This window comes from Chlorocebus sabaeus, chromosome 23 (genome assembly GCF_047675955.1).
Source record: "Chlorocebus sabaeus isolate Y175 chromosome 23, mChlSab1.0.hap1, whole genome shotgun sequence".
Classification (NCBI taxonomy): Eukaryota; Metazoa; Chordata; class Mammalia; order Primates; family Cercopithecidae; genus Chlorocebus; species Chlorocebus sabaeus.
The window spans coordinates 20,839,293-20,865,897 of NC_132926.1; the positions used below are offsets into that span (position 1 = coordinate 20,839,293).

Consider the following 26,605-nt stretch of genomic DNA (forward strand, 5'->3'; position numbering starts at 1 on the left):
CTACAACCTCTGCCTCCTGGGTTCAAGCAATTCTCCTGCCTCAGCCTGCGGACTAGCTGGGACTACAGTCGCGTGCCACCACGCCTGGCTAATTTTTTTTTTTTTTTTTAAGTAGAGACAGGGTTTCACCGTGTTAGCCAGGATGGTCTGTTCTCCTGACCTTGTGATCCGCCCACCTTGGCCTCCCAAAGCGTTGCGATTATAGGCATGAGCCACTGTGCCCAGCCACAAATGTATTTTTAATTAAATTACTTACTGTTGTTGGTAAAGGATATCCCTGAGATGTTATTGCATAGAGAAAACATATTCCTTCATCTTTTCTCTGTTTAATTGCTGCTTGGATTTTTAATACATCTTCTTCTTTACCCTTCCTTAACTCCCATGAAATGTCTGCTCCTTTATTATCAGGCTAACTTATAATAATGGCACCAATCAAGCAAGAGAAATAAATAAAGGGTATTCAAATAGGAAGAGAGGAAGTCAAATTGTCTCTGTTTGCAGATGACATGATTGTCTATTTAGAAAACCCCATCATCTTGGCCCTAAATCTACTTAGGCTGATAAGCAACTTCAGCAAAGTCTCAGGATACAAAATCGATGTGCAAAAATCACAAGCATTCCTATACAACAATAATAGACAAACAGAGAGCCAAATCATGAGTGAACTCCCATTCACAATTGCTGCAAAGAGAATAAAATACCTAGAAATACAACTTATAAGGGATGTGAAGGACCTCTTCGAGGAGAACTACAAACCACTACTAAAGGAAATAAGAGAGGACACAAACAAATGGAAAAACATTCCATGCTCATGGATAGGATGAATCAATATGGTGAAAATGGCCATACTACCCAAAGTAATTTATAGATCCAATATTATCCCCACCAAGCTACCATTGACTTTCTTCACACAATTACAAAAAACTACTTTAAATTTCATATGGAACCCAAAAAGAGCCTGTATAACCAAGACAACCCTAAACAAAATGGACAAAGCTGGCAGCATCACGCTACGTGACTTCAAACTATTCTACAAGGCTACAGTAACCAAAACAGCATGGTACTGGTACCAAAATAGACATATAGACAAATGGAACAGAACAGAGGCCTCAGAAATAATGCCACACATCTACAACCATCTGATCTTTGACAAACGTGACAAAAACAAGCAATGAGGGAAGGATTCCCTATTTAATAAATGGTGTTGGGAAAACTGGCTAGCCAAATGCAGAAAACTGAAACTGGACCCCTTCCTTACACCTTACTCAAAAATTAACTCAAGATGGATTAACGACTTACATGTAAGACTTAAGACCATAAAAACCCTAGAAGAAAACCTAGGCAATACCATTCAGGACACAGGCGTGGGTAAAGACTTCATGACTGAAATACTAAAAGCAACAGCAACAAAAGCAAAAAATGACAAATGGTATCCAATTAAACTAAAGAGCTTCTGCACAGTAAAAGAAACTATCATCAGAGTGAATAGGCAACCTACAGAATGGAAGAAAATTTTTGCAATCTGTACATCTGACAAAAGACTAATATCCACAATCTACAAGGAACTTAAACAAATTCACCAGAAAAATACAAACAACTCCATCAAAAAGTAGGCAAGGGATATGAACAGACACTTCTCAAAAGAAGACATTTATGTAGCCAACAAACATATGAAAAAAAGCTCGTCATCACTGGTCATTAGAGAAGTGCAAATCAAAACCACAATGAGACACCATTTCACGCCAATTAGAATGGCGATCATTAAAAAGTCAGGAAACAACAGATGCTGGAGAGGATATGGAGGAATAGGAATGCTTTTATTCTGTTGGTGGGAGTGTAAATTAGTTCAACCATTCTGGAAGACAGTGTGGCGATTCTAGATTCTAGAATAATCTAGAACCAGAAATACCATTTGACCCAGCAATCCCATTACTGGGTATCTACCCAAAGGATTATAAATCATTCTACTATAAAGACACATGCACACATATGTTTATTGCAGCACTATTCACAATAGCAAAAACTTGGAACCCACTCAAATGCCCATCAATAAATGTGGCACATATACACCATGGAAAACTATGCAGCCATAAAAAAGTATGAGTTCATGTCCTTTGCAGGGACATGGATGAAGCTGGAAACCATCATTCTCAGCAAACTAACACAGGAACAGAAAACCAAACACTGCAAATTCTCACTCGTAAGTGGATGTTCAACAATGAGAACACATGGACACAGGGAGGGGAACATCACACACCAGAGCCTGTCAGGGGCTGAGGGGCTGGGGGAGGGATAGCATTAGGAGAAATACCTAAAATAGATGACGGGTTGATGGGTACAGCAAACCACCGTGGCAGGTATATACCTTTGTAACAAACCTACACATTCTGCACATGTATCCTAGAACTTAAAGTACATCTAAAATAATAACAATAATAATAATGGCACCAAATCTATATCTATTCAGTCTTTATACCTGAGTGCCACTAAACCTTGTTTGTTTTCCTATTCATTCATTATGGCTTATTCATTAAAACACTACTAATATTTATTAATCACAGCCAAATATACTACACATGTATTTACTTCATTCTAGAACAATCTAATGGAGAGGGTATTCTTTTCCTTCTCAGTTTTCCAGAAGTGGAACCTGAGACTTAGAGGTTAAATGACTTTCCTAAGTTACAAAGTTACTAAGTATTTGACCTGGGTTTTGAACCCAAAGATTTACCTCCAGTTCTTTTATGCTCTCAGTTTACACTACACTGTTTTACTTGCTGAGATGCAAGCTACTTTCGTTTTAACTCTTTGTCCCTCTCTTCCTTAATTTTCTGTATATAGTAGAACTTTAATACAAACTTGTTTCATCACTCCCTGGGCCATTATTATTATCATCATCATTATAGATGGGTGACAGTATTTGTGGTTTGTTCTGGCTACTGAATTTTGTTCTTTCAACTCAAACTGAAGCTAGCCTAGGTAGAAGGGGCTGATGATGCAGAAAGAACAACATGGGTAACTAAAGGTCAGAAGGAAAACCCTATTTTGAGATGTGTTAGAGGTTCGACGGGAAGGGGAACATTTTAGGGCTTCATCATTTGGTTACTTGGGACTGCTTTGGGAATCTTCTGGACATCATGCTGATAATATCCTAAGCACCCCCCCACCCGTCGCTCCACACCCCCCCGCCCCATCATTCTACTCAGCTGGTGCGAAGGATTCTCACTGTGTATAGGAGTAGAGAAAGGAAAATCAGCAGTTTTCCTTGGCCATAGTTCTACATTCTGAGGTAACGCTAAACCCAAGTAACTACAGATGGGAGACTTACAGACCTTCCTGCCTCCACCCTCGTGTGTATGTGTGTGTGAGTACGCGCTCGTGTGTCTTTGGATGGACTCCTATGAGCCTGGGAGTCTAGTAGAGCGCCGCGCGGCGTTATCAGCACTGTGTTCACCGTGCTGGGCTTTACCTTTTCCTAACCTAGAAACTCCTCTGGTCGGTGAAGGAACTCAGCTTTCTCTTCCTGTTTATCATCCAACCTAGAGGAACTGTCGGATTCCCCCCTTTCACAGCCCTCCCGCCTCCACACTTCCCCAGGAGTCATCCCCACAAGCTGCCCCCAAATGACCCTCTGACCAATGTGGGGGAGGGGAAAGGTTATCAGAAGGTAAGTGGGTCAAGAGTGCAGCACGGAACTGGACCCTGAGAAGCCCCCAGAGCTGCGGGGACCGCAAACCTGTGGAGCTACACCCGCCACCTGCCGCCAACTCTGCGGGCCGGCGACCCCTCCTCTCCGCAGGCAGTGACCGGGGCTAGCTGGTGCGGTCCGCGCGCAACTCCACCCGCAGCCGCCGCGAGCTCCGCGGGCGCCGGGAGCTTGACCCGCCGCAGCAAAGCACTGGCAGCGGGCAAGGTCGCTGACTCAGGAGACTCCGGAATCTCGGCTGTCTAGTTCACTGGTTAGGAACGCTGACTCTGAAATCCAACCCTGGTTTCACCTCATGCCATCTGAGTGACCTTGGGCATTCTCCTTGGCTTCAGTGCGCCAATTTCTAAATCTATAAAATGGGGACACTGAAGTGATAGCTAAACGCTAGAACTGTTGCCAGAATTAATGAATGCAACGCTATAGCACGCAGTAGGCACTCACTTAATAGTGACCATGACTGGCAGCAGCATTGACAGGCTAAGCATTGGGGTCCAGAATAGAGATCTGAGCTCCGGCCTTTCCAGTTCTTCACCCAGGGTGGGGTTGGGGGAGGGGTAGCGGGAGCAACTACTCTACCCGCCTCTTCCCCCGTTCCAAGATAAACTCAGGAGTACCCGGAGAGCCACTGGTTAGGACTCGGGTTCCTTCGGACGGCCCTGTGTCCCCAGACTCGTAGCACCTCATGCTGCCCGTGGCTCCTCACCCGAGAGCGGAGGGAAGACTTCTTTTGTGAATTGAGTATCTCCCTCCCCCAATTCCCCACCCCAAGCTTGCTGCCTCCTCCGGGTCCCGGCGGCCACGGCGAGGCGGCCTGAGCTTCGGGAGGAAGGGAAGAGGCAGCCTCTGGGTGTGCGAGTCCCCTGGGCCCGTGGAAGGGAAGAAGAGGACGAGGTGGCGCGGAGACCGCGGGAGAACACAGTGCCTCCGGAGGTGGGGGGCTCTTCCTCATTTTGCCTGCCTTCTAGGGACCGCTCGGGCTTCTTGTATCCAGAGGTACAGCCCCTGAACGGTCGGGAGTACCCGTCCCCTGCCCCGGCCGAGGGGCAGGGGGCACCAGCTCCGCACGCGGCCGGAGTGGGCGGCGAGCGCGGGCCCGCGAGGTAAGGAGGGATGGCGGGAGGGGAGTGCGCCTGCACGTGTGTGCGCGCGGGTGCGCGCAGCGGAGGGGCCGCGGGGTCCCGGCCGGGGCGCGTCCCACCCGGCCACCTGCCCTTCCTGCGCTGTGCCGTCGCCCACGCCCTCCAGTCCCCCGCACCTGCGCTAGGGCGCTCGTCACCCGCATCTCTCACGCCTCCACGTCCCATCTCCCCCTCATCCAAACCCCACCCTGCCCACTAATAATTCCCACTGCAGAATCAGACCGAAACCTGGAGAGACAGCGTTGCCTTTCTGCTCCCCTCGCCCCCCTCCCCTCCTGCTATAAATAACTCCGACTATCGGGTCAGGAACGTCACACGGCAAGAAAACAGGACCCCGAGGTTTTCTTCTCTGGCAATAGGGGGCAAAGGGTGAGGAGAGGAGAAAGAAATCGCTCGTGAGTAGTGAAGAAAAGCTTGCTCTTTGACTACTAGAAGAGACCAGCCATTATTTTATTCTTCTTTTCTCTCCCTTTCTTCCTTTTTTTTTATTTTTCCGTGCCTTTCTTATTCTGTACCCGCCTCCCCAACCCCCCGCCCCAAATCCAACGGGTTGCACAGCATTCCTCCCATTGGTTTTTTCCCTCCCTCCCGCTTCAACTCCCAACGCCCCCTCCCCCCTCCTCCCACCCGCCGAACATCCCCCGCCCCCCCACCATCCCTGTCTGGCCCCAGGCAGGGCATGCTATTTGCCAAGGAAATAAAGTTCATACTCCTTTGCCCCTGTGTCCGGCTGAGACCAGAAATGGGCTTACCGGCACTCATCTTCCGCTGGCACCCCACACCTGCTCTCCTCTAATTTTCTAATCTGGTTTTTCATATTTAAAAGAACACCCCCCCCCCCCCAAAAAAAAAAAAACCCACAACCCGCTAGGTGCAAAACTGCCTCCTGCAACTACCGAAACTTACCAGACGCTGTAGTTATTTTGTATTAACGAAAGGATAACAACAAAAATTTTATTCTGGATGCTGCTGTGGGGTGACTTTTCTGTATTATTCAAATATGTATGTATTATACATATATGAGCTTTTCCTTTTTTCCTTTTAATTTTTTTTTTTTAAACAAGGAAATCTGCTCGATCCCCGGCAGCCGCCGCTTCCCCTTTGATGTTTTGGTACGCCGTGCGCATGCGCCTCACATTAGAATTACTGCACTGGGCAGACTAAGTTGGATCTCCTCTCTTCAGTGAAACCCTCAATTCCATCAAAAACTAAAGGGATGTGGAGAGTCCGGAAAAGGGGCTACTTTGGGATTTGGTCCTTCCCTTTAATAATCGCCGCTGTCTGTGCGCAGAGGTAAGTGTGCCCAGCGTTTCTTTTCTCCGTTCTCACTTTGAAGGGTTCTGTCTGCATACCTCTGAGCAGGGAAATGTAGTAGGGATCGGATGCTGAAAACGCTGTGCCTGCTTCCTTATTGATGCCTGCTTATTGTCATTTCTTTCTTTAGTGTCAATGACCCTAGTAATATGTCGCTGGTTAAAGAGACGGTGGATAGACTCCTGAAAGGCTATGACATTCGTCTGAGACCAGATTTTGGAGGTAATGGGGTTGCCTTGCAAATAAGAAAGAGTCCAGCCACAGCCGAAGCTGTCTTTTGAGCTTTGTGCGCGCTCTCTTCCCTCTCCCTAGTTGTGGGTGCATGTGGTGTACTGAATGTGTCTCTATTTTACCATATTGAGAAACTGATCAAAACTTAAGCTGGATTGTTGCTACCCAGCATTAGCGTGGTCTTTCAATGAGACCCTCTTAGTGTGTACTCAAATTTGGTGACTGTTATCTTTCAGCTTCACTGTTATGAATCCTTTGCTTCCCTGTCTTTGCTTTGTTGAGATATAAACCTCTTAAGTTTAGTAAACGGTGTGCCGAGAGAACCAGGCTTACAGAAGGCCACCGAAGAACATTTTTTAGGACAATATGTGCAGGCAGTTGGTTGAGAGGTGGCATTAACCCCCTGTGCCTGCCTACTTTGGAAGAGTTCTTCTGGCCATGGTTACCGTGGCTCATGTCTGGATATAATCCACTCCTCCCAGCCTCACAGAAGTGGGGAGGACTGGGGGATGGGAGGGTAGGGAGAAAATGGGAGGGTTAGAGAGGGTAGGGGAAAGAAGAACCTCTCTCTGCCTGCAGCCCTAGATATGCTGATAGACTTATTTAATATTGCTTCAGACTCTTATGAAGCTCAAAGAGTTAAAACCTGTGCACAGAAGGGGGTGGGAAAGACTGAGGAGTAGGGGGTTTCAGCGCAAAATATAAAAATCCCTTAGGCTAGAAGGATTCTTGTGTTTCTGTGAGTTGTGTGCATTCACTTGCTGAGACATATGCATATGTAGACAGAGCTGGAATCCCTTGTTCACAACATACGTGCGTGCATATTCAATACAGCATTTCTTAGACAAGTGTGTGCCTGCTACTTAAAAAAAAAATTTTTTTTAAACAAAAAAGCAGAGAATTGAAAAATTTGAGAGTGAGTAGTGCAGAGGGGTTTGGAGTAGAGTATCTTATGCCCAGGGATAACTCTTGCTGAGAATGAATGAAGTTCAAAGAAATCACGTGGCTGGCCATCTTGCTTTGCAGGTCCCCCGGTGGCTGTGGGAATGAACATTGATATTGCCAGCATCGATATGGTTTCTGAAGTCAATATGGTAAGTGTTGATGTTTATGACTACTTCTTTGCAGACTTTTGTTTGGGGACAGGAAGGAGAAATGAGCCAGCTATTGGGGGTGGGGGTGTGCCTGGGTATGTGTATGGGGGGGTGAGGGTGTGGAATTTCACCCTAGAATCCCCTCTGTTGAGGTTAGAGAGTTGGCTCTTTCTGGTCCCTAACGATTTTTTTAACCTGGTTCAGATACTTGGAGTAAAACACATCACACATTCATGTGTAAAACACAGTCACGTGCAGGAGAGCCCCTACAGAAGCCCCATCTCCTAAGGCTCAGAAATAAACACAGTTCATCAAGTGATTTTCTGGATTTGATGTGGGCTCATGGGAAGAGGGGAGAGTTTTGATTTGACATTTAATGGAGAATATAGCTTACAAACAAAACTGTAATAAAGGCCCTGGAATACTGACGCCCACTTGTTGCTTTCAGAGATCACTGTTTACAGTTAGTGGCAAGCCCCCATCCCCCATTCCTGCCCCAGCTCCTTTGCTTGCTGCTTCCTTTAACCCTTCCTGTCCACCAAAATAAAGATTGGCCACCCTGTTTCTAAAAGGTAGGCTCGGACCCATGTGTCATCCCTGTTCACTTCAGCAATTCATTCACCATATGTCTTAAGCTTGTACAGTTAATTGACAGCAGTACTCCTCAGTGACTGCCTCCTTGGACTTGGGGCAAGTGCTAAGAGGAAAAAGCCTGTGTTCCCAACTAGGAAACACGTGTTGGGGGGGTTTGCTTCAATCAGGAGCTCCCCCTGCTGCCCATATTAGAACACTGCAGACATGCAATAAAATGACAAGTGTCCCAGACGCCCCCACATACTTGGGGGCATTCCTCCAGTGACTTTTCTACTCTGTGTTTTTAAAATCCCATGCTTTGGAAAAGTCCCTCTAAATAGGCCACATTTTAATGTAAAATTCCAGTGTTACTTTCAGTCCTGATAGCACCCAGCACATTTCAGAAGGTTGAGTTTTGACATAGCTCTGTCTAGAAATTGGACGAATTATTAAAGAAGGGGGTATAGTATATAAGCTTTCATGCAAAACATTTCTAAGCTACCCCTCAGGACTTGGAAATTAGTTCTCAACATAATACAAATTTCCGTATTCCCAGAATTCAAACAAGAAGAAGCTCAGTAATCAGCATAATCCTTACACACTGTCCAATGATAAGAGATAAACCTGAGATTTCACAAGATTCTGAAGCAAATGAATACTATGCTTATACCTTATGAGTACGCAAGGGAATTCAGCTATTTCTGAAATGCTTTAATGACATGAATCTTCTCACGTTCTAATTTGGGGAAAGTTTTTATCGCATGCAATATAAACGCAGACTAAAGACAATATTGGATGTTTCAGAATCATAGATTTCCCTCACATTATGAAAATCTGTGTGGTTACAGAATGTTTCTTGAGATAGTATTTAATTTCTCAGATATATGAATATTCACTTTTGGTGAATTTGAAAGGTCTTTCATCAGTTTACGTTTTGAGGTTCAGCATAAAAATAAAAGATGTCCTAATGTGGGTACCTTCCTATGTCTCAGCAATTTGAATCTAAATTATGCTGTTTAAAACAAAGTAATATAGAAATCAGGTGTGATTCTGTGCATCCTACACGTGATTGATTCAGACTCCTCTCTTTTGCATTTTGCTTTTTTTATGCTCTTCTCTCAGTCCCAAGTCTTATTTTACCACCACCTCCTTCTTTAGAGCATCACCAAATGAGATTTTGTGAAACGTATCAAGAAAAATTTAGAACCCAAAGAGATAATCATGAGATGACTAGAGGTTGCTGCAATAGGTTAGCTAATAACTTAGAGATATTATATCCTAACACTGTTTAGAGTGATAGAATTTTTGTTTTTCTTTCCTTTAAGTTCTATTCATTTTTTTGTCTACATGCAACATTTTGGAGAGATATCTGAGGTGGAAACAATGCCAAGACCTGCTAGTCAAAATATAGATCCAGCTAAGGCAAGGTGTCGTCACTTAAAGCTATTTACTGTTGCTGAAAAATCATGAGATGTTGAAAGTGCAAAAACAAATGTCAGGTTGTAAATGGGACAACACTGCAACATTAATGATTAGAACCAAGTGTTGAAAATTCCAAGCCAGTTTCCTTACTTAGCTTTATGCTACATCCATGGATTTGTCCGGCTAGATTGTGACTTGTTGAAAAATTAACAGTTATTTCAGCTGGCAATCTTAATAACCTAAAATTATCTTCAAAGAAAAATGTGTTGTGATGTTTGTTGTTATTTTTTAAAGATGATTATTTGTTTTGAAGCAACAGATGGGAAATTCCATCACTGGTATCTAAATAACAGATGCTTATGGTGTGTTGTCCCCTGTATGTAGGTCTGAGTGTTAGTGCCTTTTGATTAGCTTCAGGTCTGAAAGAATGGTTGATTGGTTCCTTAAGTGATACTTCAAAATTGATTTAACAGACACATTTATTCCTCATTATCCTTTGTGGACTGCAATCTCTGATAATTGTAACTTTCTCTTTTTATAGCATGTCTTCCTTTGAAGAATGGTAGGGAACCAGACCATTTAAATTGTCATTGACTCATTTGTACTGTACAAATAAATGTCCATGTCAGTGTGATGCTCCTTGTAAATCACAATGATAGAAAGACCCGAAAGTGAATCAGGAGTCTCAGATGTGAGTTCTACTTCTGATGCTTAGTCATCCTGAGGATATTCACAGATAGACTGGGCTCACTTGACTCACTCATTAAAGGGGAGTAATAGTCCCATTTTACCTATCTTGGGTGAATACCAGAGTATAGATATACCTTGTTTTATTCTACTTTGCTTTATTGTGCCTTGCAAACATTGCATTTTTGTAAATTGAAGGCTTGTGGCAACCTTGAAATGAGCAAGTCTATAAGGAGCCTGTTTCTCTAGTAGCATGTGTTCACTTTGTGTCTCTGTGTCACATTTTGGTAATTCTCACAATATTTCAAATTGTTTCATTATTATTATATCTGTTGTGGTGATCAGTGATCTCTGATGTTACTATTGCAATTGTTTGGGGGCATCATGTACTGCACTGATGTAAGGCAGCAAACTTAATGGATAAATGTTGTGTGTGTTCTGACAGTTCCACCAATGGGTCATCCCCCTGTCTGTCTCCCTCTCTGTGAGCCTTCCTATTCCCTGAGACACATCCATATGGAAATTGGACCAACTAACCACTGTACAATGAGAGTTGCACATCGCTCACTTTAAATCAAAAGCTAGAAATGATTAAGATCAGTGAGGAAAGTGTGTCAAAAGCTGGGACAGGCAGATAGCTAGGTCTCTTGCTCCAAACAGCCAAGTTTTGAATGCAAAGGAGGAGTCCATGAAGGAAATTGAAAGTGGTAGTCCAGTGAACACATGAAAAATAAGAAAATGGAACAGGCTTATTGATGATATGGAGAAAGTTTTAGTGCTCTTGATAGAAGATCAAATTAGTCACAACATTCCCTTAGAGACAAAGTCAGATTACCAGAACAAGGCCCTAACTGTATTTGATTCTGTGAAGGCTTAGGAGATGCAGAAGAAAAGTTGGAAGCTAGCAGAGCCTGCTTTAGGATGTTTATGGAAACAAGCTGTCTTCATAACATAAAAGTGCAAGGTGTATCAGCAAATGCTGATGGAGAAGGTACAACAATTTATGCCGAAGATCTAAGATAATCGATGAAGATGGCTGGCTATTCTGCACGACAGACTTTATTAGATAAGAGAGTCTTCTATCAGAAGAAGATGACATCTAAGACTGTCATAGCTAAAGAGGAGAGGTCAGTGCCTGGCTTCAAAGCTTCGAGGCACAGGTTGACTTCTGTTAGGTGTTAATGCAGCTGGTTGCCTTAAGTTAAAGCCACTGTTCACTGACCATTTCCCACATCCTTGGTCCCTTAAGAATGATGCTAAATCTACTCGGCTTGTGCTCTAGAAATGGAAAAACACAGCCCAGATGACAGCATATCTGTTTGCAGTGTGATTTATTGAACATTTTAAGACCACTGTTGAGACTTACTGCTCAGGAAAAAAAAAAAAAAAAGATGCTTACTGACTTACTGCTCAATCAGGTGCAATGGCTGATGCCTGTAATTCCAACACTTGGGGAGGCTGAGGCTGGCAAATACCTGGGCCCAGACATTCAAGACCAGCCTAGGCAACATCGTGAAACCCTGTTTCTACAAAAAATACAAAAATTAGCTAGTCATGTTGGCATGTGTCTGTAGTCCCAGCTACTCAGGAGGCTGAGGTGGAGGATCACTTGAGCCTGGGTGGCAAAGGTTGCAATGAACTGAGATCACACCACTGCACTGCAACCTGGGTGACAGAGTGAGAACTTGTCTCAAAATAATAATAATAATAATTATTATTATAAGATTAAAATTAGAAAAAAAAGCAACAACCAAAATAATGGCTGCTCATTGACAATGCACTTATTCACACATGAGCTCTGATGGAGATGTACAAAGAGATTAATGTTGTTTTCATGCTTGCTAACACAATGTCCATTCTGTAGCCCGTAAATCAAGGAGCATTTTTGACTTTCAAGTCTTATTTAAGAAGTACAATTTGTAAGGCTATAGCTGCCATAGACAGTGATTCCTCTGATGAATCTGGGCAAAGTATTGAAAACCTTCTGGAAAGGATTCACCATTCTAGATACCATTAAGAACATTCATGGTTCATGAGAGGAGGTTCAAATAGCAACATTAACAGGAGTTTGGAAGAAATTGATTCCAACTCTCATGAATGACTTTGAGGTGTTCAAGACTTGAGTGGAGGAAGTCACTGCAGATGTGGTGGAAATAGCAAAATAACTAGAATTAGAAGTGGAACCTGGAGATGTGATTGAATTGCTGCAATCTCATGATCAAACTTCAATACACAAGTTGCTTCTTATGGATGAGCAAAGAATGTGGTTTCTTGAGATGGAATCTACTTTTGGTGAAGACACTGTGAACATTGTTGAAGCAACAAAGGACTTAGGATATTACATAAACTCAATTGATAAAGTGGCAGCCGCGTTTGAGAGGTTTGACTTCAATTTTGAAAGAATTTCTGCTGTGGATAAAATACTCTCACACAGGATAGCATGCCACAGAGAAATCTTTTGTGAAAGGAAGAGTCCATTGATATAGCAAACTTCATTGTTGTCTCATTTTAAGAAATTGTCTCAGCCATCCCAGCATTTAGCAACCACAACCCTGCTCAGTCAGCAGCCATCAACATGGAGCCAAGACATTCTATCAGCAGGAAGATTACTACTCCGTGAAAGCTCAGATGATTGTTAGTATTTTCCCGCAATAAAGTATTTTAAAATTAAGGTATGTACATTTTTAACGTGATGCTATTTCACACTTATTAGATACAGCATAGTGTAAACATAACTTTTGTATGCACTAAGAAACCGAAAAAATTGTGGGACTCACTTTACTGGGGTATTCACTTTGTTGTGGTGGTCCGGAACTGAGCCAGCAATATCTTTCTGAGGTATGACTTCGTGTAAATTTATTGGTGGTCTTTGAACATACTTAATGAAGACAACTCAAAAGACCAAATGTCCACTCCAGCTACTGTCTTAAGTGTGCTTGAGTTGACAATATAATTTACTAAGTCTCAGTTTTTCTATGTTTTAATTGAGAAGGGACATATTAACTTGGCTTCCAGCTCAAAGTTCCATGTTTCTCTATTGGATATAAAGAAGTTCCAGGAAAGCTTGAAAATCTAGAAAATCATGATGAAAATGCAGAACTCCTAAATGGCGTGCAGTTGTGAGTTCTTACTGGCAAGCTAGTGGTGGTGTCACAACCATGTGACTTAGGTGACTGTCAGCTCAGCTCAATAGATCTTTGGAAGAATGTGGTCTCAATTAGAATGCTCCTGAGCAGAAAGCTTGGCCTTGGAATGAAATATTTTTAGATGTCATGTTAAATTGGCAGGAATCTTTTTGTTAAGATTCTTTGATGAAAAGTGCATTTTAAGATTCAAATTTGGCTCTGAGGATTATGGACTGAAATAGCTTCCTCTTCATTTAAAGCAGATTCTTCTCCATCTTAAAACAACACATTTGCCAACCAAAGAGTGAAGCAAGATTTCACTTTTGAGGAAAGAGTTCTAGTAAACACATACACAAATTACCTTTTTATGGAATGGCAAATGGAGAAAAGTGCTGCTGTTTTTTAAACAGATGTTTTCTTGCATCACCAGCTGCACAGTTTAAAATTTCATTCAACAAACTTATTTAGCAGCTACTATGATCCAGGCCTATGTTAGGCCTTATGGACAGAGTAGTGAACAAGACCAATCCATCCCTTGACCTCATGAAATATATTATCTAGGTGTTTACTTTTTTTTTTAGACAGTTGTCTTGCTTTGTTGCCCAGGTAGTGCAGTGGTGCAATCTTGGCTCACTGCAATCTTCACCTCTTGGGCTCAAACAATCCTCTCATCTCAGTCTCCTGAGCAGCTGGGACTACAGGCACATGCCACCATGCCCAGCTGATTTTTGTAGTTTTAGTAGAGATGAGGTTTCACCATGTTGCCCAGGCTGGTTTCAAACTCCTGAGCTCAAGCGATCTCCCCACCCTCAGCCTCCCAGAGTGCTGGGATTACAGGCATGAGTCACTCTGCCCAGGTAGGTGTTTACTATTCTTATAGTTGCATCAGATTCTTGCTGTATTTATGCCGAGCTTACGTCTTTCCTTTTCTGTAAGACTTTTTCTTAGCAGCCAAGTAAGTGCCTCATGGTCTTTGTCTCCTATAAGTTCCTTCGTCACTTGTTGATTTTATCATTTTTCTGGGTATTTGGTATTTCAAATGGTTTGTATTTTGCATATTTATTCTGTCTTCCTGCATCACGTTTACAAATTACATCATGACAAGGTTTTGGTGTCTCTCTCTGTGTGGTTTTGTTTTATATACAAATGGTTGTTTGGATATTTGACCCCTGGTGAATGCCACAAGTATTCAGTGAAAAAATTCACTTTTATAGTAGTAATTTATTATTATTTGCTACATGCTGTACTGTCTTTGTGGGGAAATAGAGCATATAATCATAGCCCACAAAGTCAGATATTCACCATTTGGGACAACAAGTGTAGAAAGAATCACAATGTGGGGTCGTGAGTGCTTTGAAAGAGGAAATACACAGGGCATAGTGGGAATTTACTAATGTATTACACGGAAATGAGTCAGGTGAAGAAGGGGGTTAGAAGTGTGTGAATAGATGTTCCAAGCACAAAGAATAACATAGAGGAGGGTGTGACACAGGATAAATAAATGGTATTAGGGATTTGGAAGTCATTTTAAAAGCTGGAGTGGGAGTGAGGAAAGGATAGAGTTGATGCTGAAGCCATAGGTGGGGATCAAATGATGAAGACCATTTTTGTGTCTTGCTCAATAATTGAATATTTGTCCAAAGGCTGTAGGGGCCTATGAAATGATGTCAGTAGAATTGCATGAACAAATTCAAACCTATGGAAGATGATTCTGAAGTGTAGAGGTGGATTGAAGTGGAGCAAAACTTAAGGTTGGAAGATGAGTTGAAAACCTACTGCAAAATTTCAGGAAGATTTGATGAACTAAGACAGGAATGCAGGAAAAAAAAGATATAAAATTATTGTGTTTATAAGATGAAAGTGACAGGACTTGCTGAATCCCATGTTTTTGACAGTATCCTTTACTGATATAGGGATGACAAGAAGGGCAGTGGAGATCAGGGGGATGAGGCCTATGGGCAGATAGTGAGTTCACTTTGGGAAATGTTGATTTTTTTTCCATACACATGGAATCTCCAAATGGATACAACCAGAAGGTGACTGGAAAATATCGGTATATAGATCAGGAAGCAGTCATATAGAGAGACAAACTGAGCATTGTCAGCATATAAGTAGTGCTTCTAACGATGTGAATAGATAAAATTTAAATGGAAAAATGCAAAGACAGCTAAAAATGGAAGTCTGGTGAGCCCTGTATTTTAGACAGTGGAAGACAGAAAAGGAACCCACAGAAGAGATAAATAAGTAGCAGTCAGAGAGTTAGTGTGAGATACTCCAGATAATCATGTCTTAAAACCTGAGAGTTTGAGAAGCAAATAGTCAGCTGTGTCAGATGCCACAGGGATCAATTGAAATAAATTGTAAAAAATTTCTCCCAGATAGAGTAACAGGAGTGCACTGGTGAAATGTAGCAAGAGGAGTGTCCGTGGTTGAAGACTACACTTTTGAGAAGTTTGGTTCTGAAGGGACATAGGGAGAGGGAAATTACTTTTAAAAAGTCATATATACCCAGGCATGGTGGCTCGCTTCTGTAATCCCAGCACTTCGGGAGGCTAAGGTGGGTGAATCACCTGAGGTCAGGAGTTCAAGACCAGCCTGGCCAACATTACAAAACACCGTCTCTACTAAAAATACAAAAATTGGCTGGGTGTGGTGGTGCACGTCTATAATCCCAGCTACTCAGGAGTCTGAGGCAGGGAGAAATGTTGAACCTGGGAGGCGGAGGTTGTAGTGAGCCAAGATCACGCCACTGCACTCCAGCCTGGGCAACAGAGTGAGAGTTATATATAGTTTGATGGAGAAACAATCTTTAGAAAGGAGTAGGTTGAAGATACAAAGTGGGTAGCAGGACTGGGAACCCAAGGCTTGCCTGAAGACTTATATATTCTCTGTGAACATACTAGACACTTTATATTGAAATTGGCTGCTGTGAAAATAGGTAAGTTAGTTCACTCAGGAAGCATAGAGTAAAGGAGGTGTGAATCCTCCGTGACCACAGACAACCTTAATTCTAAACAAATTACGCCCACACAGTTTTGGGCACAATTTTGGCAAGCTGTTGTTTTCTCCTTCCTCTTTTCCTCCTTCTGTTTCTCCTCTCACCCTCTCCTGAACTTTTGTACAGTGCTCAACCTTCTCCACCTCATCATAACACAAATATAAGGAAATAATTATAGCTACCTGTCTTAGTCCATTTAGTGTTGCTACAACAGAATACCTGAGACTGTATAGTCAATAAAGAAAAGAAGTTTATTTGGTTCACCATTCCGGTGGCTGGAAATTTCAAGATTGGACATCTGCATCTGGTGAGGTCCTCATCAGGCTGCTTCAGCTAAAGGCAGAAGCAGACAGGGAACCAGCTTCCTGTGCAGAGACCACCTGGCACAAGAGGAAGCCAGTAGGGGAAGGTACCAGGCTCTTTTTAATATTAGCTCTCAGTGGAACTAATAGAATGAGAACTTACTCCCCAGATAAGGCATGAACTACTCATGAGACCTCTGCCCCCATGACCCTAGCACCTCCCATCAGGCTCAAACTCCCAACAGAGCCACATTGGGGATCAAATTTCAACATGGGGTTTGGAGAGGACAAACATCCAAACCAGGGCACTACCTTGTATTGAGGTTTTAACTTGTACAAGTATTGTGTTAATGCACAACAAGTTAACCAGTCCTCTTATAAAAACTGAGATAGCCACTATTAGCCTATTTAAAAAGGGGAAACTGAGGCCCAGAGACGTTAAATGATTTGTTCAAGGTTACATAGCTAGCAAATGACTGCCTTCACATCTCTCAATCTTAGCCATCTTGTTACATTGCATTTTAAAATGTAGCAAAGCCATGTTTTTTGATCATTTGCATTCCATGAGGACCTTGTTTCGTTATAGTTGTTGCTTTTACTCTTATTTTTTGGAAACAGTTGGTGGACTAAATAAACTAATCCTTCCTCAAATATTACTGTTTCTGCTCTCTACTCCACTTTGAAAAAAAACCTTAATTTAATTTAAATAATTTTTTAAAGTAGGTACTTTGTTCACAGTGTGTTAAATGTAATACACAGTGCATTATATAATATTCACAGTGTGAATAATACAACTCTTCTTGATAAACTTATATTTTATATTACATCTCTTGAGCACAATTGAAACCAAGCAATAAATGAAGATTTATATAAAACATTGAGGAGGTGAAGATGTTGATTGTGTCATAATTTCTTTCATTGTGAATGGGTACCATTTGTTAACTTGTCTATAATTTTCCTATTGCTTCAGCAAAATCTGTCAGGTAACCATTAATGTCAAAAATTTATGGTAAATATTTGTCAGGAAATGTTGCCTGGTATATGTTCAAGAACTGTAAGCTGTCTCAATAGTTTTAGGATATGTGTGAGCACTATATGAATATTCTACATCTTTTTCTTTTTTTCTTTTATTATCAAGACCTAATTTTCAGTTGAATTTTCAATAATGAGAATGAATTTTCGTGCTTACCAAGAAATTGCTCCTGCATATAATTCTCTTAAAGGTGGTTGAGTATTTTTCTTCTCTGGGTTTTTTTCTTCTTTTTTCCAGTCTTTCCTCCCTCTATCCCACATAAAACAAACGCAGTTCATCATAAAGTTTACGTCTCTAGAATACTGAATTCATCTATTTTTAGGCAGTACCCATTTGACAGTGCCAGTCTCTATTTCTCTTGGTTAATTCTTACAGCACATCCTTCACTGTTGCTTTTTTCCTTCAACAATCCTCTGACTTGACTCTAGTGTGAAGTAAGCATCTGACTGTGTGTTTACCCTGCAAGTGAAAGCAGGCAAGGGAAGTGTCTTGAATTTCATATTTCAGAAGCGCATCATGTGTGTTTTAGCTTTCTCTCTTCCCGAGAGGATTAAATATTCATGGAAATTCCTACAAGAATGTAAGTCAGGGAAAGTATTTTTCCTGGGAAGGAGGGCTTAGTTGTGATCAGGGGGAACGGCAATGACTTATTTTATAATCATTCTATATCAGGTTTTCTTCACCTTAGCTATATTGGAATTTGGAGCCAGATAACTCTCTCTTGTCGGGGCTATCTTGCGCATTGTAAGACATTTAACTGAATCCCTTGTTTCTGCCTAATGGATGCCACTGGCATCCCTGAAATGGTGAAAACCAAAAATGTCTTCAAAAATTATCAAATGCGCCCTGGGGCAGGGCAAAATTGTTTCAGGTTGAGAGCCACTATTGTAAAAAATTGTGCTGTGCTTTTGTCTCCTAGAAAGTAGAGGAAAGGAGATTTTCTTTTCGAGTGTGGTTTTTGTGCCTAATTACCATTTTTATTTGTGGTTAGTAGCACATTGTGGGAAAAACAATTTTAAAATACCAACAAACATCACAGGTAAATATTATCTATATCCCTATCACTTCATTAAAATTGTGTTTTCATTTGCCTATGTTACCTTCCAGTTTTAGTCTATTTTTCTATTCATATCTTACACATTGCATTCACTTATTTTATGCAGTATTATAGTCTACATTTGCAATTAACAGACCATAAATAGTTTTACAGTTTTCTTAAAAATATACATACCACTACTACCACCAATGTAAACTATTTTATGTTTTTCCATGTTCTGTGAGCTTACAACATATGCAAACATATAAGCACATTGATAATTACTTTTTAATTTATTAAATTTTTATTTTCAAAGAAAGGAGTTTTAGTAATATACTTTATAGATTACTGGCCAAGATTTTTGCTATAGATTATTTGAAAATAAAGGAACCCATTATCTACTTAGGCAACAATAACAGTAACATGCAAATTATATGCAAAATAAACAACTGAATTTAAATAGCATCTAAATGTAAATCTATTTTTTAAGTTTTATATGACTCTAACTCATATTTATACAGCTATATTTTACTCTGTTTTCATCTTAATATTACTTAGTTTTTCCAAAATCAATTACATTTTTGGATGGCATAAAGATACTTTGAAACAGACTGTTAAAAGAGAATGAAGTAATTAGATGTCTGTGAGTTTTAAAAGATACAAATGAAGGATTTATGTTGCTTCCATTTATGCATTTTATTTGAAAAATATATATTTTATTATACAAGGAGAGAAATCGGCTTGTAATATCTTGTCATGATTTATGTAGAAAAATAGAGGGGGTACGTTTAACCCATTGGCTCTTGCTGGTATTCTCTTTGTTCACATTCTGTTGGCATTCCTATTGCCAAGTTTCATTTTCTTGCTATACAATTTGGCATCTACTGCCTACTTACCTGCCAAGAGGTCTTAACCTAGAAGTAATTGTCTGGACAATTGAAGATGAAATGACTTCCCTCCTAACACAAAGGCAACCATTAAATTAATGAAGTTTTTAAGGTGAATCTGCACGTGTCTTAGAAAAGCAATACATGAGTAAGCCACAGAGAGAGACAGGAGATGTCCAGGTGCACAAATATATGGACAATGTTTGCATGCATCCCCAGTACTTCTCACATGCTTATCAGTTTAGAAGCTCAAGAAATATGGAATGAATTTGTTGGAGGAGTAGTTGAAGGGCTGTCATATCAGGTGGCCAGGAAATATTTATCAACTACTAACTTAATTGGTTCTACACCAATTAAGCTGTGTAGAAGAAAGATATAAGATAGTTCTTACATACAGGTATGGCTCTCTCTGGAATCTAGAAGGAATCATCTTAACTGCCCTATGAGGGAAGTGAAGAGATGAGGGAGAGAAGAGTGTCTCAGACAGTGGGACAGGAAAGGGGTGTAACCCACAGGTAGAAGACTCAAAATAAAATGTTGAGAATACATTTTTACAGTGATTCTCAAACTTTTCTTTGCAATAATCATCTGAGTCTAGTGTGAATATTCATATTTTCTGGGCCTACACCAGAATCTGAGTCAGTAGTTCTGAGACGGTGTTCAGGTACTCTCTGGGAGGATCTCTGTTTTAGGAGTACTAGTTTTATAGTGAAATTGGAAGCTAACATTATCACGTATAAAGTAATTGGACAGCAACTAACCAGTCTCTAGTTGTAATATGGGCTTTTGTGACAATAATTGAAGGAGTGAGTAGGTAATACAGACACATACCTACATATACACACAGATATGCTACATGTATACATAGATATACACATATATACATACATATGAATGCTTATTTACCTAAGGTGTGTTACGTACAAGTTTGTGATAATTGAAACAAAAGTGTGAAAAATAATTCAAACTTTTGACCACCCAAACATTCATCCCTGTATGTGTCTCTAGTAACAGCTCATGGCTGTTGAGCTCTTACCATGTGCTAAGTATCCTGTGTGAAGATGTATATTAAGTTTTAGGTAACTTAAACCTCACATCAACTTCATAACTTAAGGACTATTACTGTGCTGATTTTAAAGATGAGCAAACTACAGTTTGAGTCGTGAGCTTGTCCAAGGTCACATACTGGTAAGCAGCATTGTTGAGAATAGAGCCTCAATAAATAAATATTTATTTATTTATGTATTCATATGCAATGTATGTTATCAAACATATCCAAAATCGAAATTTAAAGAGGATCTGATAATTTTATAAGCAAGCTATAATATTTTCAGCTCATATTCACCTTGACACCAGTTTTGAGTTTTTAAAAAAATTTCTCATGTAAATAAGAATATAGTGATTAATACCGGAAGGTTACAGTTAGGTTTGTTGTGCATATTAGTCTGCTACTGGGAGATACTGGATCATAGGTATGTAGTATGGATCATTCAAAAGTGATGACTGTTTTCTATGAATATAGTCACATTTATTCTTACCTTACAACCTCTAGAGTCTAAACCTCTTTAGAGTCTAAAGCATTAACATGGAAAAAATAATGTTTTGGAGACTGTGCTTTTCATTCCTCTCAAGAGGGAGTGTTTGTTTTGAAATCAGTATTGAATTTTCTTGTTTCTTTGAACTACAAGTTAACTGAATTGACAAAGGGCTAAATAATTGAACAGCTGGCTTTTAAGCAAGTATATAAAGAGAATCTTTAAAAAATTGTCAGGTTTTTGTGAGGGTATAGAATTTTCGTCAACTGTAGATTTTTTCTAGAAATACTTTTAACATTAATCCTGAATGAAATGGTTTGTGAATTATTTTTAAAAATGCCATAAATTAAGAAGCAGAGATGTTAAAATAGTTTTAAATATGAGTGAACAGGTACCAGTTACCAGGTTGTAAAATCTAATCACCATTTCTGTATGCCTTTCATTGTTCAAGCCACCATACTCCAAAAAAATAAAATTTAGATACTTTTGTTTATTATTTTCCTTGACAGACAAAGAAACTTCAGGACTTATTCTGTAATTCATATTTCTATTTCTTTTGCCAAATGAATATTTGAGTTAATAGACTGAAGATCTCTTGAAGTGTTCTTTGATCAGTTGGGTGCACCATTCCTCTTTCAAGCACCGTTAAGCCAGTGCGCTTTTGACGTGGATAGGACGGATCTGGGAGGCTGTGCACATCTGCCTCTGGTGTATGCCTTGAGAGAATGCACACAAGTGTTTACTTGAATCCTATTAGTATGCGTATGTAGCAAACCATTCTTTTTTAAACAGAGTTCACTGAAAAATGGCACCTTTGTTATTTTAAAAGTCATAATATTTTAAGTCCTTGCCACGTTTTCAGAGGAAAGAGCTGTAGAATTATAGACCACAAGAAAGAAAAAGCAAAGAATTTCTTTGCATTTCTTTCAGATTTGGGGGAATGCTTTATCTTAGACTGCAATTTTGAGACAAATTTCTCTTCTATAAAAAATTGGAAGAGATACATTTTCCAATTGCTTTGTAACACTACAGAGTAAGATTTCCTGGCAAATATATCCCTCTGGTTATTTACAAAGATCAACTATTGTTTTAAGATCATAATTGTACATTTCCTAGGAGACCATAAACCTCTTCCTGTCTATTTAATGGGCCAGCTTGAAAACCATGTTTTAAAATGGCTTTATCTTGTTATTTTACCACCAGCTCTGATCATTATCGCCAGGTAGTCCAGTTAGATAGTAATTTGTTGTTTAGTGGGACATTTTTAAATAGGCTGCTTTAGTCAAATATAGCTTTAGGAAAATGTTATAAATATGCCCAGATGTTAAAATTCCCAGATTTGGACAAAATACCTCTTGATTGTTCACGTTCTCATTTGAAAAACAGCCACAATGCTGGAGCTCTGGGTTCCCTGTTTTGTTGTTGTTTTAGTGCATAGTGCACTCGAGGTGAGACTAAAACCCAATTCAATCAAACGCTACCTATGCTGTTGGACTTTAAAGAGATACAGAGACAGAGGGATCCAGAGAGGGAGATGGAGAGAGGGAAAGACATATGTGGTTACTTTCCTTGAGGAATATGTATTCAGTATTTGAGAAATAGCAGAAGGCCTGTTTTACATTGTAGCTGTGTGTGTGTGTGTGTGTGTGTGTGTGTGTGTGTGTGTGTTTTGCTATAAAAGAATATTAGAAGTATGCAGTAAAGACTTACCAAGTAAGAATGTGTTTATAATCAGGAATTGTTGTTTTGGATTTAAATAATATGGAATAAAAATATCAAAATACATGTAAATTCTCCCTATTCTTTTAACCATTTAATAGTTTACAAACCAAAATTTTAATTTAGAGGGGTCAATTAAAAATGCGATTTGATAAAATTGCATTAGAACTTTGACATACAATTGGGATATAGTTGATTATGACTAGTAACACTACTAAAAATTACTACCATTTATTGATGGTAAACTTCTATGGAATGAAATGTAATTTTAAAATAATTCCCTATTTCATTCTTAAAAGCTATGAAGTATTATCACATTTTACAAATGAGGAAATTGACGTTTTGATTTTTGTGAAACTAGAACCTGTGAGAACCAAAACAATGCTACAGCTAGAAAGTGCTGGAGCTGGGATTTGGGCCCGATTTCTCTCCTATCTCATTTATTTTGTGTTCTTCTGATGTTAAAGGAAAGAAAATTTGAAAATTCAAATGGAAGAGCCTCCACCATAGTCTCCCAGGTTGATAGTTAATAGTCAGCATGCCAGCTCCCAAAATGACTTTTGGGAAACCCACACAAATCAAACAAATAGAACATAAATAATAAAATCTGTACTATTGCAGAAATACACAGTCTAAGTTATTTTGAAATTAATTCAACTAGTAATTATCACTGTTTCAGCATCATTTAAATTTGTGTATACATTGAAAAATTATAATTTACTTTTTTCTTGGTTGTTGTAAATCATCTGTCATTACTGGAGAATCAATGCAATTCTTGCCCCAAAAATCCGTTCTGAAAAAAAGTGTATGCTGATCCTAAGAATTAAGAGCAAAATTATATTTTGATTAAATTTTATAAGAGACTTTTAGATGAAGAAAAATATCAGCCCTTCATGTCATACATGTTATTTTAATGAGGTGGCATACCCATCTCAGAATACATAGTAAATTGATGTTAAACTTTTTGTGAAATAACAATTGCGTTGTATTTCAAGATCAATTCAAAAAACTTTAGTTTGAATTCACTTGTGATTTTTAAGATTGGGAATAATCTGTTCAAACAAAACATTTCTAATCTATTTTTTTCTGCTTTATCAAATATTCAACTGGATTAATGAAAATTAATAATAAAATCATTTTAGATGCATGATATGTATAATACTATATATATGCATAATATTTTAAAATAATAACCAAGTTCTGTATTTCTTTGGAAAGCAGACAATCCTTAGGTTTAAAGATGCTATTGTATTTTTTGATAAATTATTTCTATAATTATTCTGAAAAAGTCAATATTTATATCAAAGACAGGAGATTTGGCAGTCCTGGATTTGTCCTGAATTTGTCACTGATGATATTTAAACCTGTACAAATTTCTTAACTTCTAGAAAACTATTTCTTTTTTTTTTTTTTAAATTTATTTATTATGATTATACTTTAAGTTGTAGGGTACATGTGCATAACGTGCAGGTTTGTTACATATGTATACTTGTGCCATGTTGGTGTGCTGCACCCATCAACTCGTCATTTACATCAGGTATAACTCCCAGTGCAATCCCTCCCCCCTCCCCCCTCCCCATGATAGGCCCCAGTGTGTGATGTTCCCCTTCCCGAGTCCAAGTGATCTCATTGTTCAGTTCCCACCTATGAGTGAGAACATGCAGTGTTTGGTTTTCTGTTCTTGTGATAGTTTGCTAAGAATGATGGTTTCCAGCTGCATCCATGTCCCTACAAAGGACACAAACTCATCCTTTTTTATGGCTGCATAGTATTCCATGGTGTATATGTGCCACATTTTCTTAATCCAATCTGTCACTGATGGACATTTGGGTTGATTCCAAGTCTTTGCTATTGTGAATAGTGCTGCGATAAACATACGTGTGCATGTGTCTTTATAGCAGCATAATTTATAATCCTTTGGGTATATACCCAGTAATGGGATGGCTGGGTCATATGGTACATCTAGTTCTAGGTCCTTGAGGAATCGCCATACTGTTTTCCATAATGGTTGAACTAGTTTACAATCCCACCAACAGTGTAAAAGTGTTCCTATTTCTCCACATCCTCTCCAGCACCTGTTGTTTCCTGACTTTTTAATGATCGCCATTCTAACTGGTGTGAGATGGTATCTCATTGTGGTTTTGGCCATTAGAAAACTATTTCTATATTTAGAAATTATGAAAATTGAAAGCTATCATGTTTACTTTGTAAAGCAGGTAAATTTCCTTGTTATATAATTTTATTAATATTCTGGCATATTTTTATCAGAATTATTTTTGTTACTTATTTATGTCCACTATAGAAAAATCAGTAAATATAATAAACGAAGATCTCAGTGTCATCACCCAGATACAACTGCTGCTAGCAAAACAATCACAATATCTTCAGACTTCATAGAAACTCACATACACGCACATGAAATAAAATAAGATAGTGTCATATATTGTGTTTCAAATATGATTTTTGCTCTTAATGTTTTGTGAACATCTTTTGATGCAATCTATAATTTTTTTAACAGTTGCATACAATTCTCTTGTGTGAATGCATCATACTTGTTAAATCAGTCCTCTGTTGATGGGCATTATGATTATTTGGGTACTTTTGCTATTGTGAACTAAGTTATATTAACCACTCCTGTGTATTCATATTTGATGCATTTGGAAAATTATTTTCTTTGGTAAATTCTTAGGAGTTGGATTACTGGACCCCAGAACATGTATATTTTAGGCATTGATACTTGGGGCCTTAAAAATATTCTAGCTTATATTCACACCACCTGTGTGTGAGAATTCCATTCGCACACACACCTCTCAGTTCTGGGCATCTCTGTCAGTATATACATTCTTTTCATCTTTGCTAATCTGTAAAATAGTTAATTTGCCTGATTAACTACATTTTATTGCCAGTTAATTATCTCAGACACTCTTCTGGGTTTAGGTCATTTGTATTTCTTCTCCCTGAATTGCCTTTTTATGTCATTTATTAATTTATTTTCTATTGGACAATTTATTTTTTTATTGATTTGTTGTAACTTTTTACATATTAAGGCTATTGAGCCTATATCACATATTGCAGACATATTTCCTTGTATAATAACTTTATGAATAATATATTTGATTGTCCATAAGGTTTTTATTTATGCACACCAAAATAGTGATTTTTGATCCTGGTTTTCAGACTTTGAAAAGTACACACCAATATTTTTTAAAAATAAATATTCAGATATTATTCCAGTATTTTATGAAAATTTTCACATAAAATTTGAGTTCACTTGAAATATATTTTGGGGTAATTTCTGAAGCAGAAATATTGATAGGTAGACAGGTAGGTAGATTGAGTGACAGATAGTTGTGATACTAAAATTTAATGAATATAATCTGTCCTTTCACTAATTTGAAATGTTCTTTACCACACAGGAAATCCTTCTTGTCCTTATGTCTGTGTTTCTACTCTGTAATTTGCTTCATTAATATTTCTCCCTATTTTTGTGCTAACACCATGTGGTTTTAATTACTCTAACGTAAAATGTAAGACAGATCTCTTATTACATTTCTATTTAATTATATTTGACCATTATGAAATAGTTATGCTTCCATACAATCTTTAAGTTTTGGCAATTTAAAAATGCTGCTACTATTTTTGTTGTAATTGCTTTAAAATTTAGTGAGGAATATGGAAAGAAATTTACTTCTCAACAGGATTCCTTCTTTCTATTGAAGGACAGGATATGTTTCCCATTTTATACATATTGTGTTATGTTCTTTGGTAAAATTTTACAGTTTTCTCCATGTAGGTCTTGCA

General features: G+C 39.0%; 1 protein-coding gene across 3 annotated transcripts in view; it reads left to right on the top strand.

Moving 5' to 3' along the window:
- The first annotated feature begins 4,312 nt into the window (after positions 1-4,312).
- GABRB2 (gamma-aminobutyric acid type A receptor subunit beta2) overlaps positions 4,313-26,605 on the top strand; it is a 261,064-nt gene continuing 238,771 nt past the window's right edge. For 2 of the 3 annotated variants that reach the window (XM_008015212.3, XM_008015209.3), the window contains exons 1-4: positions 4,313-4,809; positions 5,913-6,141; positions 6,293-6,384; positions 7,420-7,487. In XM_008015212.3, the coding sequence (XP_008013403.1) occupies positions 6,065-6,141; positions 6,293-6,384; positions 7,420-7,487 (237 nt within the window). In that variant the 5' untranslated portion in view covers positions 4,313-4,809; positions 5,913-6,064. Of the gene's footprint in view, positions 4,810-5,714; positions 6,142-6,292; positions 6,385-7,419; positions 7,488-26,605 lie in introns of those variants that run through there. The other variant, XM_073010543.1, reaches the window with a different exon arrangement.